General features: G+C 44.8%; 1 protein-coding gene across 1 annotated transcript in view; it reads right to left on the reverse strand.

Annotated features, from left to right (window-relative positions):
- Positions 1-15698, reverse strand: part of CSMD2 (CUB and Sushi multiple domains 2) — a 930229-nt gene that overhangs the window by 48790 nt on the left and 865741 nt on the right. Inside the window, exon 57 of the mRNA XM_070764517.1 lies at positions 5742-5927. Within this exon, the coding sequence (XP_070620618.1) occupies positions 5742-5927 (186 nt within the window). The remainder of the gene's footprint in view (positions 1-5741; positions 5928-15698) is intronic.

Raw genomic sequence — 15698 nt, forward strand, 5'->3', positions numbered from 1 at the left:
GTCCCTCTGGAGAATAAAAACACTGCTATTTTTGCTGCCAAATGAACCAGAGTGGGCTGAAGCATATGCCTACTACGTCTTGGTCTCTCAGGCAGAGGTGAGCCATAGAAATGTGTGGACAGCTGCAGATTACACTGGGGAAAGAGGGTTCTTATGAGTCCAGCTAAATGCTATGCTTTGTACACAAATCTCTGAAGCAGAGAGGTTGATATGTAACTATTCCAAGCCTGGGGATTGAAACAGCAGCCTGTAAAAAAAATCAATGGATACTATGCTCCTTGGAAAGTTCTCTGCAGCTTTTTTAGGATGACTCTCATCAAGTGGAGCAAATCCTGGCTCTGGCATTTCTGCCACTGAAAACAGGCATTGATTAAATTTCAAGTTGGCATATATATGTATGTATGTATGTATGTATGTATGTATGTATGTATGTATGTATGTATGTATGTCCTACCAGATCATACAGTGGGGACATGCTACTAGTTCCTACCATTATAGATGTAGTTCATAAAATCATTTACCACAAATATCCTATCTGTCAATGATTTCTTCAGCTTCAACTGCAACAATACACAAGCATACCCAATGATTCAAACTTAATGTTAACCACTCCAATCTTGACTGCAGAAAATATGACTTCAGCAACAGAGTGATCAATGCCTGGAATGTACTACCTGACTGTTGTTTCCTCCCCAAACCCCAAAAACTTTAACCTTAGACCTCTTTCAGCTTGGGTGCCAAAAGGGTGTGTGCACATGCAATAGTGGGCATACGTGTGCCCACACCTATAATTCAATGCCCTCCCCCTTGTGCATGCGCACTAGCCACTCATGCTACAACCAAGCACATGTGTACAGGCCTTACTGAAGCCTCCAAACTTCCGGTAGGCATTGGGCTGTTTTTCGCGCTTTCTAGGGTTCAAGAAAGCCTCCTGAATCCTGGGGACAGCGAAAAATGGCCAAACGAAGGCTGAAAATCAGCCGGCCAACACACGCATGTATGCTGGAGCTGACATAGTGCATAGGAACATAGTTCATAGGAACATAGTGACATAGGAATCAATGTAAAAGCAAATAATGTGTGCGATTGGGGAAATCACAGGGAGGGTGGAGGCCCTGTTTCCTCCCAGGAGACTCCTAGAGAGGCCCCATGAAGGCTTCTCCTCACCTTTTCTAGGCCTGTTTCCTCCCAGGAGATTCCTAGAGGCCCCACAGAGGCTTCTCCCTGCCTATTCTGGCCCTATTTCCTCCCAGGAGATTCCTAGAGAAGTCCCACAGAGGCTTCTTCCTGCCTTTTCCGGTTACAGTTTTGGAGGCTCGGGTTTGTAAGTGGAAAATGGTTCTTGAGAAGAGGCAAAAAAAATCTTGAACACCTGGTTCTTATCTAGAAAAGTTCATAAGTAGAGGCGTTTGTAGATAGAGGTACCACTGTACACTGATGTGGATGAGAGGATTTAATGATGGACAGCAGGTGAAGGGTTAACTTTTGTGCTGGATTTTTAAAAAATGTTTATGGTTTTAATAAATATACAGTGTGCATTATTTTGTTTTAATACTGAGATTGGCAGCTCAATAAATGTTGAAATAAAGTAAAATGATTTTTTTTAAAAAAACACTAAAACAAGACACTGGAGGCAGAAGCAACTTCTGACTTCCCATCGGTTTTCCTATTGAGTTGTTACGTGCAAAACGTCAAGGAGCATTGGAAATCTTTCTTCCCTTCCCTTCCCTTCCCTTCCCATCCCATCTCTTCCCTCCTTTTCCCTTCCCTCTTGTCCCCTCCACTCCTTTCTTCTAACTCAAACTTACTTACAACATTGGTCTAGAAAAGTATGCAGCATAATTGAAGTTTGAGACTCATTTAATTTTTCAATGGTATATTAGAAGGACCACATTTCCAAATGTAAGTGGATCCAGGGCAAAAAAAACCCCTTAATTAAAATTCAGTTCACTTGATGTAATAATTTTTCCCATCTGCCACACTGACAGTTACAATTTGCTGCCAATTTTGGAGGAAGTCTGGAGGCTTCACACAGTGTTTCAAGGAACAGCATGCAACTTGGTTCTCCACCTTTGAGCATGCAAGGAGAAAATGGCCTCGGGAAACAAATGCTGAGAAGTATGGTGATGCAGTCTTTTGGGAGAAGACAATTATATGCATAAGAAGCCACCTCTGAACCACTTTAAGATTTCCTTCTGCAGGACAGAATAATGACCAGGGATGCCAGTCGACTTCATGGCATAGAAAAGACACGTGGCATCTCATCTTCATTTCAAGGTGAAAGCTTGGTTATTCTCGTCATATCTTCTTCCAAGAGCATCATGCCATAATTGAGCTTTAGTGTTCCAGCAGCTTTATTCCAAATCTTTTCTTCCCACCCCTTGGTCTTGGATACAAATCCTAGTACACTTCAGCTGTAAATAATTTTATGTCCCTAACACCAAACTTTCCCCATACATGACACTACATTTATAATATTGTGGTTAAAAAGTTTTGTCTGAAAGAAGGAATCAGAACTATCTAACATGGAATGGATTTTATGAATGGTTAAAGAAGAGAGATAATTTATTATAGAATGTGTAAATGTCAATTATTAAATTGACAGTAGATGTAAGAAATAGGACAAAATAGACTAGAAAATAAACGTTTATATATAGAAGAGCATATAGTAGGTACAGATATAGGAAAGAATGATAAATATTTATAGTATGGGTATAAGAAATTTGGTGGACTGATCTTCAGCTATATTTAAGATAGGAACAAAGATTCCTAATATTATATTAGGATATAAACATACATGCTTGTATGTTACATCATGTTTTGTGTATAATAAAAAAAATAAAATGTTTTGTCTGGGATCCATGTTCCTATCTATTTTTCTGAACTTCATAAAATTCTTTCTTTTGGGATTGATATACATGACCCATCCATTTTGCATCAATAAAAAGAAATAACAAATGAAGTTATCTGAAGTAATGACAGAGGAGCTATTGGGCATCAAGGAAAATAATAGGTTATGACATCTCTGCAGCGACTGGCTACATCAGAATATATTTCCAGCAAATTTACAAAGCTTTGCTTCTGATTAACCAGAGAGAAGCTCATAGTCTTTGGATTTCTCTGTGTGCTGTTTTCCCGTCTACCCTGGCATTGATTTTAAATACAGAAGTATTTAAAGTATAGAAGTAACAATAATCCCCTGAAAAGACCCGCTGAGCTTTATTACACTGGATTACCTGGTGTTTTTTTCTACTCTGTTCTGTCAAAGCTGTCTGAATATATATGTTTATTAGGCTTCTAAGGGATGTTAAATGTAACTTTATCTAGCATGAGATGGCTTAATGGAGTATTTATGTTAAGAAAAGTGTCACCATGACAATAGATTTCTTCTTTGTTGATCATTCTTAGATAAAAGCATGGTAAGGGAAGCTTGGAAAAGTTAATATGGGCCCTTGTTTTTAATAGGTTTGGAATCACAAAAGATGATGGTCACCTAGACCACCATCAAAAGGATGGTTGATGGACATGATTCCTACTGGCACCTCCAGAATGAAGGTAGAGGACTCTAAGGATTAGTTGCTGGGCACAGGCATCTAATAATCCACATTTAGGAGAAGTATTTTTGTTTGTTAGCTATCAAAGCAAGACATGAGATTCTAAGGCAGGAGTATTTAAAACTTGTGGACTTCAACTTCCAGAATTCCCAAGTCAGCAGTATATGATATGAAAGAGACTGGGATGAATTTTTCATTTCTTTTTTTTTTCAATTTTAGTATATTAAATATAATCTTTCAAAAGGAAGATTACTCTCTCCAACATCCTCTTAGGTGGTATCTTCTCATCTGGAAGATGTTTGAAGTTCTCATTGCTCAAATTGGATCAGAATTTGTGTTTTTTTGGCCTGGCGCCTGGTTTCTTTTGTTATTGTTTGCTTCAAAGTTTTAACAAGCACAATCTCAAAGGGTGCAAAAGCATTGCAAAAAGGGAAATGTAGAAGCTGTATTCAACCATACTCAATTTCAACTTTCAAGATTGTGATTTTCCCAGAGATTTAGGCTAACCAAAATGGTGAGGTAGATAGTTGCCTGAAGAATATAACAAAATTCTTCGTTTAAGCAACTGTAGTACAAACATCTTAAATCGTTGAGAAATTTCCTATACTTATACAGACTTGCCATTAGCAAATAATATAAATCTAGTCTGGTAAGTGTAGCCTCTGAAAAGAATTGAAATTGTGCTTGAAAATACTAAGCCATATGCTAAATATGCTAGGCAAAGGTGGACATATGCCCCAAGCCCAGCGATTCAGATCTAGGAACAGATTTATTGTAAGAACAAATATTCTTGAGGGGACACAAGAACAAAATTGAATTAAAAGATGGAGGAAAGAGACCATCAAGCAAAGAATAACATTATTTTGGTCCTCCAGAAAGAGGGTATGTTAGCTTATATAATGCCAGATTATCTCCCCTGTGGCCTAGACATGGAGCTCTTGTGTCACAATCAGGAGATTGTGAGTTTGATCCTAGCTGGAGACAGATGTACGGTCTCCTGTCTTGGGCAGGGAGTTGGACTAGATGACCTGCAAGATCCCCTCCAGCTCTGTTAATCTGTTAAATCTGTTAAACTACAGATATTGTATCCAGCACTTCTGGGAAGCCCAGGCTGATGAAGGTGAGGTGGTGGACAACTAGATGTCTCTGAAATAATTATAATCTCAAGATATACTATGGTGACCATTAATTCACTGTTTATAGACCCATCCTTCCAGCCTCTGTACAAACAGCATAAATATTTACACTAAAGATTAAGAAGACAAAGAATGAGAGCCGAGGTGACACAGCAGGTAGAATACTGTACTGCAGGCCACTGAAGCTGACTGTATATCTGTAGGTCAGCGGTTCAAATCTCATCACCGGCTCAAGGTTGACTCAGCCTTCCATCCTTCTGAGGTGGGTAAAATGGGGAGCCGGATTGTGGGGGCAATAGGCTGGCTCTGTTAAAAAGTGCTATTGTTAACATGTTGTAAGCTACCCTGAATTTAAGGAGATGGGCGGCATAAAAATGAATGAATGAATGAATGAATGAATGAATAAATAAATAAATAAATAAATAAATATAGTATGTTTTGGCATGTTTTTTTAAAAAAATGATGTTAAGTCCCCCAGAGTTGCTGCTGTGAAATGGCAGCTACATAAATCCAATCAATAAATAAACAAATGTATGAAACAATGGACATACCATATGTTTTCAGAGTATAAGACGCACTGGAGTATAAGATGCACCTTAGTTTTTGGAAAGGAAAATAGAGGGGAAAAACTCTACCTACCAGGAATTAACCTGGCTAGTATCCTTAGTCTGGTCTTCAGCACATCATTTTATCCCCTGGTTAGGGCTGGTAAAAAACCTTTTTCAGAGGGAGTAGCAATGAAAACAAGGCTGCATAGACTTAGGGCTGGAAAAAACCTTCTGAGTAGCCATGAAAACAAGCCTGCAAACTGGGAAGATGATTAGCACCTCGTTAGGACTGAAAAAAAGTTTCAAAAAAAGCTATGTTTCGGTGTATAAGGCCCCTCCAAATTTTCAGCCTCTTTTAGAGGGGAGAAAGGTGTGTCTTATACTCAGAAAAATACAGTATATTGGTGAAAGGGAAAAAAGGAACACAGAAAGCATACAACACTCAAAACCATCTACCTTGCTCCATATAGGTGCTTGCAGGCTAAGCTACTGACCAAACCCACCTTCGCATTCTGGCTGAGTGCCACTCCATGATCCATTGGCTTGACACATTCTCTGGAGTGAGCCCCGGAGCGTGTAACCTGGCTCACAGCTAAACCAGACCGTGCTGTTTACACTTAATTCGTTTTCACCATGCCGGATACCATGGGAAGGGATTCCTGGGTCACCACAAAGTCCCCGGATGGTTCCTGCCAAAGGAAATGAAAAGTTCCGTCATTGGAGCAAGCAATGTTATCCTCATCGCTCCTCTGCTGATTGACCGACGGTGCAGTTTACCATTTGCCCAGATGGAAAAAAATGATGAAGACAAAAAGGAACCGGAGATAAGGAAAACAGCAAAATACCATTTGGGGAATTCAGAAGAAAGAAAATGGAGTTATGGGAGGGGAGGGGGAAAGGTAGAAAATAAAGAAACTCCTTAAAGAACATTAATGATATGGAAATTTGGCATATGTATATGGTTGGATTTGATATTGTGTTTTGTTATTTACATATGGTTTATCTTAAGATATATATATATATATATGTATGTATGTATGTATGTATGTATGTATGTATATATATATATATATATATATATATATATATATATATATATATATATATATATATTATATATATATATATTGTTCTGAGTTCGGGTTTTGCCCTGTGTAATATTTTGCATGTCTATGCGATGTTTCGGTAAAATTTTACAACAGCACGAAACTTGAAACTTCAGCCTGATGATGGTGAATGTGATTTCACCGAAACGTCGCATAGACATGCAAAATATTACACAGGGCAAAACCCGAACTCAGAACAATCTACATACATATACCTGTGAAAATTTACGAAAACAAATATATATATACACCCCCCCCCCCAAAATTTGGTTACTCAACAACTGGCATCGATTTATGGCAGTTACAATATCCCAGGATCACCATTTGTGACTTTCCAGTGGGACTTCTAACATGTTAAGGGAAAGGGGAAGAGCCTCAGTATCGCAGTGGTTAGAGTGCAGTACTGCAAGCTACTTCTGCTGATCACCAGCTGCCAGCAGTTTGGCAGATCGAACATCAGTAGGCTCAATGTTGACTCAGCCTTCCAGAATTCCAAGGTCAGTAAAATGAGGGCCCAGATTGTTGGGGGCAATATGCTTACTCTCTGTAAACCACTTAGAGAGGGATGTAAAGCACTGTGAAGTGGTATATACTCCAAGTCTAAATGCAATTGCTATTGCTATAAGCTGGATTTACTGAATGACCATTACAAAAAAAGGTTGCAAAATTGGTTGATTGGTTAATGATTGAGGTTTTAGTCCCAAGTGTGGTCATAATTTCAGAAGTACCTGTATCATGCATGGACAATATGTGTGCTTTCCCTTGGTTCCAAGTGTGCTATGAAGGGCACAAGTGGTGGACTGTAGACACGCCACTCAGAGTCATATGACTGGGTGGCTTAGAATGGATCAAATAGCAGCACTATGAGCTGCAGCCCATATGCTTCTCCCATAGGACAATTTGCAATCCAAAGTCAGACTTAATCCATCTTTTTCATTGTCTCACCACATCAACACAACAGGAAATACGACTTTAGTAACCGAGTAGTTGATGCATGGAACTCACTACCAGACTCTGTAGTATCATCACCTAAGCCCAAAAATTTTATCCTTAGATTATCCACTGTTGACCTCTCCCGATTCCTGAGAGGTCAATAAGGGGCATGCCTAAAGGACCGTTGAAACTTACCTGAACGGTCTTCTCGATGCACTGCAAGGAGAGTCCAGGATGGGTAATTCTCAATCTGATTGGTCGGGACTGAGTTTAATTTAAATATTAGGGAGGCACCGCCCCCTTAGCCCTCCAGTCTAAAAGAAACGAAGGAGCAGTAAAACTAACAAACTTTATTATAACATGCAAGATAACCAGAAATATCAGAAAAAACAAACACAACCCTCCAACAGTAACCCCGGTCCCGAATTCGGGCGGGTCTGGACTCTCCTTGCAGTGCATCGAGAAGACCGTTCAGGTAAGTTTCAACGGTCCTTCTCCAATGCACTTGCAAGGAGAGTCCAGGATGGGATATACCCAAGATATTAACCAAGGGAGGGAGAAGGTCGGACCGGGGGCTCTGAAAAGGAACACACCCGCTGTAAAACCCTCCTCCCAAAAGCTGCTTCCACGGAAGCAAAGGAGTCAATTCGATAGTGTTTGACAAAAGAGGATGGAGCCGCCCAAGTGGCCGCCCTACAAATGTCTTCTAGTGAAGCCTGGGTCCTCCAGGCCGCTGTAGTAGCCGTACTGCGTGTGGAATGTCCAGTAAGTCCCTGTGGAACAGGTGATCCCTTAGATCGGTAAGCCTCCCTGATGCAATCACACAACCAACGGCTTATTGTCCTAGAAGAGACCCTGGTGCCCAAGGTTCTAGTTGCAAAGGAGACGAATAAGGCCTCCGAGATCCTGAATTCCTGAGTCCTGCGGATATAAATCTTCAAAGCTCGTCTCACATCGAGCTTATGCCACCGCAGCTCCGAAGGGTGAGTCCCATGGCTACAGAAGTCTGGTAACACTATCTCCTGTGCCCTGTGAAAAGTAGAGTTGATCTTAGGAAGAAAGGCTGGGTCCAGTCTCAATACAACTCTATCAGGGTGAAACCTACAGAGGTCCTCTCTGGTAGAGAAAGCTGCAATCTCAGAGACCCTCCTGGCAGATGTGATCGCCACCAAGAAGGCAGTCTTGAGTGTTAACAATCTGAGCGATATATGGCGAAACGGTTCGAATGGAGGACCCGTTAAGGCATGAAGTACCAACGACAAATCCCAGGAAGGGAACCGATGTATCGGTGGTGGCCTGATGTTGGCGGCCCCTTTCAGGAAGTCCCTGATCCAAGGATGTCTGGCGAGGGAACGGAAACTGTCTCCACCTATGATTGTGGATAAAGCGGCCACATGACGGCGCAAGGTGTTAGGCGCGAGTCCTTTTTCTAGGCCTGACTGAAGAAAGCTTAAGACCAAGGGAGGGGAAGCCTTTTGTGGATCCACCTCCCGCTCCTCACAGAACCTGGAAAAGGAAGCCCAGGTTGCCTGGTAAATTCGTCTTGTCGAAGGTCTGCGAGCAACCTGAATTGTGTCGATAACTGTATCTGGCAAATTTTGACGTTTTAGATGTTGCTGCTCAATCTCCACACGGTCAGCTGCCACCACTGAGGCTCTGGGTGGGATATCGAGCCCTGGGAGAGGGAGATCCGGTGATCCGGAATCCTCCAGGGGGGTGACACTGACAGTTGCATCAAATCCGCAAACCAAATGCGGCGAGGCCAGTAAGGAGCCAGCAACAGCACCTCCGCTCGTTGCTCCAGAATCTTCCGCATTACCCTGGGAATGATGGAGATCGGTGGAAATGCGTACAGAAGTCCTGGTGGCCACTGTATTCGAAGGGCGTCTACCCCTTCCGCACCCGGGGTCGGGAAGCGGGAGAAGAAACGTGGGAGCTGAGAGTTGCTTCGAGTAGCAAACAGGTCCAAGAGTGGCCTCCCAAACTTTCGAACAATGTCCAGAAAAACTGCGGGATCCAGCTGCCACTCCCCTGGATCCAAGGTCTCCTGGCTCAGCCAGTCCGCGCACACATTCTCCACCCCTGAGATGTGCTCCGCTGACAGGGAAGCAAGATTGGCCTCCGCCCACCTGAGCAGGGACTCCAACTCCCTCATCAGTCATCAAGACCGTGTCCCCCCCTGTCTGTTGATGTGAGACCGGGTGGAGACGTTGTCGGTCCGAACGAGGACATGCTGACCCCTCACCAGGTCTGCGAAACTGAGGAGAGCCAGGGAAACCGCCTTCAACTCCAGGAAGTTGATGTTCACCTCCCTCAGGTCCGATGGATCCCAAAGGCCCTGGGTCAAATTCGAGGAAAGATGGGCTCCCCACCCAGTCAAGCTGGCGTCTGTTGTCACCGTGAGAAGGTATCGTTCCAGAAAGAGGGAACCCCTTGTTAGAGCTGGGGATACCCACCACCGTAAGGACCGTCGAACCTTTGAGTCGAGATGTACTTGTAGGTGGGAATGGCTGATCTTCCTTCTCTGGAATGGCAAAAGGAACCATTGGAGAGGTCTTAGGTGATACCTGGCCCATGGAATGACGTCGATACATGAAACCAGTGTACCGAGAAGCTTGGACAGGAAGGAGAGTCTGGGGTATCGCTGTGATGCCAAGCCCCGAACGAGCTCCCTGATGGTGGACTGCCTCTCCTGGGACAGGAAGACAAGGCCCCTCCTGGAATCTATGCTGGTTCCCAGGTGAGCTAGTCGAGTCGTGGGAGTCAAGTGGCTTTTGTCGAAGTTGACCGAAAAGCCATGATCCTGAAGCGTCTGGATGGTGAGATGTAAGTCCTGAAACGCAAGGTCTCTTGTCCTGGACAGAATCACGATGTCGTCTAGATAGGCCATCAGGCGCACCGATTGTTGCCTGAGACCGGCCGTCAGGACATCCAGCAGCTTCGTGAAGGATCTTGGGGCCGATGAAAGCCCGAAAGGCATGGCCCTGTACTGAAAATGGGCCCCATCTAGGCTGAAACGCAGATATTGACGGTGAGGCGGAAAAATGGGGACGTGGAGGTAGGCCTCCTTTAGGTCTATGGATGTCATGTAGTCCCCCTGCCAGATGGCAGCCAGAATGGAACGCAGAGAATGCATTCTGAACCTCCTGTACTTTACATAGAGGTTCAGCCTCCGAAGGTTCAGTATGAGACGTGCCCCTCCTGAGGACTTCGGGACCAAGAAAATTGCTGAGTAGAACCCCATACCCTGTTGAGGTAGAGGGACCTCCTCGATTGCTCCTATCTCCAACAGGTGAGACACCTCCTGGTAGAGGAGCCTCTTCTTGGAAATGTCCAGGGGGGCACGACAAGGCAGATAGCGGCAAGGTGGAGGGCGGAGAAACTCTATCTTCAGACCTTGTGAAACCGTGGCCGTCGCCCATGGGTCTGATGAGGTGCTGGTCCAGACGTCTGAAAAATGGATTAGCCTGCCGCCCAAGGGAGTATCCATGGGAAAGTCATTTAGCCTTTCTGAAGCCCCTGCCTGAGCCTCTAAAGGGGCGGCGACCCTGGAAGGACCTGGTGCGATCAAATTGCTGGTTCCTGTCTGAACGAAAGGAACCCTGACCAAAGGATCCTGGAAAGTAGGACCTCGACCCTTGGTTGTTGGCCGAGGTGGAGTCATTCCGAAAGGGCTGCCTCCGTTGATAGGGGGTAAAGCGCCTTCCTTGCCTTTTGTTGGAGCTGGGCATAACCTTCTTCTTGTCCCTGTCCTCCACCAATACATCGTCCAAAATCTCTCCGAAGAGCTTCTTGCCCTTGAATGGTGCAGAAGCCAGTGCCCATTTGGATTTAACGTCGGCCTGCCAATTCCGCAACCAGATGAGCCGGCGGGAGGCGACCGACGAGGCCATTGCCCTAGATGCGAACTTAGCGGCATTAACTGTTGCGTCCGCGGAAAAATCTGTGGCCGCCAACAGTTTGTTTAGGTCTTGTCGCAGCCTCGCATCTTGCGGATCAACTCTGGACTGGATCTCTTTTATCCAGAGGAGCGTAGCCCGATTAAAGAAAGAGGCCGCAGAAGCAGCCCTTACAGCCCAAGCTGACATCTGATGCGCCCTGCGAACGACATTGTCTGCCCTCTTGTCCTCAGCCCTTAACCCCTCCTGGGACTCCGAAGGGACCAGGGCATTCGAGACCAAGCTGGTTACCGGCTTGTCCACGACAGGTAGCTCCAGGAGATCCTCCATGGCCTGGTCAAAGGTGTAGAGGCGCTTGTCCAGGTTCGACGGGCCCTGGGCTGTGGCCGGACTTTCCCATGGGCGCTGTATGGTCCCCAAAAACAAATGAGACGATGGCACATTAACCGCCTCCTGCTTCGGGAACACAAAGAGACCTCCTGCGGGCTGGCCTAGGGCTGAAGGAACCCCCTGACCTCCTTCTCCCGCCTGGTCAATGGTCATCCTGGCCTTATTCAGTAAGACCCAGAAGAGGGAGGACTTGAACAGACCGGGCAAGGTGGGTTGTTCTGGTGGCTGTTCATCGCTGGATAACTCATCCTCCGCCTCGCTGAAGTCGCCCCTGGAGAAATCATCCTCATCTCTGGACTCCAGCATGGATTGAGTGGCCGGAGCTGTCCAGGGGTCCCTGAGTCTAGATGGCACAGGGGCTGTTGGAAATTGCTGCTGCTGGGCCACACTGGCCTGCCCCTGCATGTAGGCGCTGACAATGATGTCCTGCAGGGCCTGGGGCATGCTCTGCCAGGCATCCTGTGCTGTACGCAAACCAGCAGATGTAGGTGTAAAGGTAGCTGCTGGTGACTGACCACCTTGAGTCAGGATTGGCTGTGGAGCAGGGAAGCTGGTAGGCCACGCTGCTTGCCTTCCACATGGCAGAGTCTCAGGCCTAAAAGATGTTGAGGGTTGGTTGGGCCTTTCCGGAGACCAGTCCCTCTCTGAGGCCGAGCCTACGACCCCTGGTGTGAATAAGGGGGAGACCGGCGGAGGGATGGCCATGGGGGGCTGAGCAGTAAGAGAGGAAGATCCTTGAGAGGCCTCTAACTGTTTCTCAAGCGCCCTAATGTGCTTCTCCGCTTCTCTGAGGGAAGCTCCCTGGGAAGGCTTGGACTTGGGGTCCCTCACCTTGGGAGTACTGGGCCTGTTGGCATTGGCCTCCTCCCCGGCCTGTATAGCTGGATCTGCCATTTTCCACAAATAACTCACAATTGTCACTTTCCACGAGGAAAAAGATATGTCTCAGCTCTCCACGCACCAACAAGAGACACACCGACAGAGGCTAAAAAGCGCCTGCGTGTCTCCAGGCAGAATGTGCCTGCCCCAGGCTGAGCCAATGAGGATTCCCCTACTCCCGCCCTGGGAAGGGTGGGGGGAGGGGCGGAATCACGTCGGCCGGCTACCATGACAACCGAGGATACATTTGGGCGCGAGGTAGCTCATTCGGCCAAAAAACCCCTGCAAAATGGCTGCCGGGCCGTTGCCCTGGCTGTCACGCTGAGAATTGCCAGCCAACAGAGACTTTCCTTAGTTAAAGTGTTGCTGTGTTTCTTTATTTGCTCTGAGCACCCCCCCTCTTACATCACTCCCACAATCCTTATCTTTCTCTGTTTCCTATATATATATCCGCTTGCTTATGTGAGCGAGCACATTCTAATCTAACCTTCTTGTGTGCTTGTAGCCATGTTTTTGTTAGAAGCTGCTTGATAAAGCGCAGCTGGCTCAATGAACTTTTTCTGTTTATAAAATAAAGTTTGTTTTCACTATGGTTCCTGCCTGCTGAAGTCCTGCTTTAAAATCCATCCCCAACATGGTAGCAGAGGATGGTTCATTTATTTTTATTTTTAATTTAATCAGGCTGATATGCCTGCTAAGAAACGGCGGCAGCAAGCTTTTGATTTTTCTTCTTCTGAACTTCAAAGCATCATGCCGACTCCGTCTGAACATCTGCCGGGCCTCGCTCAAAGTAATTTTTCAACTCAGCAGACATCCATCGAACAGATAAGTGAAGTTACTAACTTGCTTAGTTTAACTGAGCCTGTAAATCAAATAGGTGAAGCAAGGGCAATTAGCCCACATTTTCAGGCAGAGATAGCTGTAAATCCTAGTTTACCGGAACAGCTAGGAGCGAAGCCAAAAGTTAAATTTCAACAAAGTTTCATGTCTAAGCCAACTTTATATGAGAGCAACCTTTTAGACGATGACATAAATATTCAAATTACTAAGTCCTTGGCAGATGATTTAAAGCATGATATTGCTGCAATACAAAAATGTTTATTAGATTTGAAACTGGATAAAGAGTCAAAAGATCTTAGCCAGTCTGAACAGGATCTTGCCCATTTCTACAGCTCTCAACTTATTGTCAATGAAAGGAACCTGAGCCGGATAAGAAGTGCACAAGTAGAATACTGTGAAGGGAAAATACATGACTCATTAAAATTGAAAAATATGGTCTCTGTTCCAAGACAGTCTGTTGAGGCCACGCATTTACCAGCATTCAAGGAAATAGATGCACCACCACCCAGTGGCCAAATTGAGAAAACACCCAGTTTAACTTTTCCTCTGGGATTTGGCTCAATTCCAAGCCAGATCCAAAATGCGCCACCTGGTGGACAACTTAAGCAGCTGCATCGAAATGTTGTTTTATCGCCAGAGAATTCAGGAGCGCCATCTAGTGACCGTTTGAAGCAATATAAGTTACCAGATGATCGGAGAAATGTTGACTCGGCGCAAAGTCCACTTCAACCAGCTCAGCCATTATTGGCACCACGCCCTCAACTGCAACAACAGATGCCGGCTGCATTTCCAAGACAATTCTCTACCTTGTCACCATTGCAAGGTGAGTCTCAACTTCAAAATAATGGGCGAAATTATAAGACGTGGTTACACCAGATCACGCTGATATTAGCTGCAGAAGGGGTTGACACCATTGTATTCAACCCACCAAACAGACTCTGGACACAAGAAGAAAGAGCCTTAGATAGAAGAGCGACCATTTTGATTCTCATGTCTTTAGTTACAGATTTATCTATCAGATTCTCTCTTGCCAATACTGCAAACGCCGTAATTACCGCGCTCGATGAACTGTACCGTCCTATCTCTCCTGAGGGCACATGCCTGTTGTTCACTGATTTTTTTAATGCGAAATTACAACCTGGAGAGAAAATTGCTCCACACTTGTCGAAGCTCTTGGCGATGCAGAAGGAATTGATCGAAAGAGGATACAATATTGACCATATACAAATGACTACTGCAATCCTCACGTCGTTAAATGAGGACTGGAAAGAAGCTATCACGAAGTGTCTTAGTATACCCATACCTCAACGCACTACAACCAGAGTTTGCCAAATGTTGACCGAAGAAGAAATCATTATGGAACGAATGCGGAAACCCAGATTCACTACTATTAGATCTCCAGTGAATCGTGGTTACCAACAAAGGAGTAACCAGTCTAGAAGATCAGATTTTCAACGCTCTCAATTTGCTGATCCACAACGCTCTCAATATCCTGCCCAGAATAGAGGAAGACGTTCCACAGGCAGTAGACGCAGAGGTTCCAGAACCTATAGGTCAGCTCAACGAGGTTCCGGAAGCGAATCACAATCAAAAATCAATACTGTGCTTCAGAAAAACGTTCCTGACTTAAATTGTGAGTACAACACAAAACGTTTATGGACTATAGATAGTGGAGCTGCTTTTCATATTACTCACCAAAAAGAACTTTTTACGGAATTACGTGAATCCGACATTAAGGAGGTGTATGGATTCTCAAAAAACTTATCCCGAGTCGAAGGAGAAGGAACAATCTACATAGATGAACTGGACCAGACGATTCCACGCGTTCTCTACATTCCAAATTCTGAAAGCAACATACTCAGCCTTCATCGCCTAAACAAAGACTTAGGCTACAAAGCAATGCTATTGAACTCTGATATCCACATGATTAGAAATGGCACTGTTGTCGCACATGCCATTCCAATTGGTGGTGTTTTCTACCTCAAGCCGAACTTTCATTCATTGGTAGATGTAAGTATGAGCGTTCCAAAACATGAAAGCGCAGGCCCAGAGAGAAAACCTGCTGCTATTATAAAATCAGAGGCTCATAAAGCCAATGAATCACAAGATGTTCCGCATAATGTTGCAAATGCTAAACCTTTACTAAAAAATAAACCTTTTCATTCTAGGTGCATCCACCGTTGGCATCGACGTTTGGGCCATGCTTCCTATGATGTATTATCTAAGATGCCTGAGTGCGTGAACGGTTTCAAAGTTGATAGTAATTGTCCTATTTATCTTGATTGTTTTGTTTGTAATAAATCTAAATCAAAGGCTGCCCCCATTGCTAAACATGCCCTTCGTTTGTCTTCACGCATTTTCGATTTGGTTCATACCGACATTGTCGGTCCATTTCGGCCTACTAGGGGTAACA

Source organism: Erythrolamprus reginae, chromosome 11, assembly GCF_031021105.1.
Source record: "Erythrolamprus reginae isolate rEryReg1 chromosome 11, rEryReg1.hap1, whole genome shotgun sequence".
Lineage (NCBI taxonomy): Eukaryota > Metazoa > Chordata > Lepidosauria > Squamata > Dipsadidae > Erythrolamprus > Erythrolamprus reginae.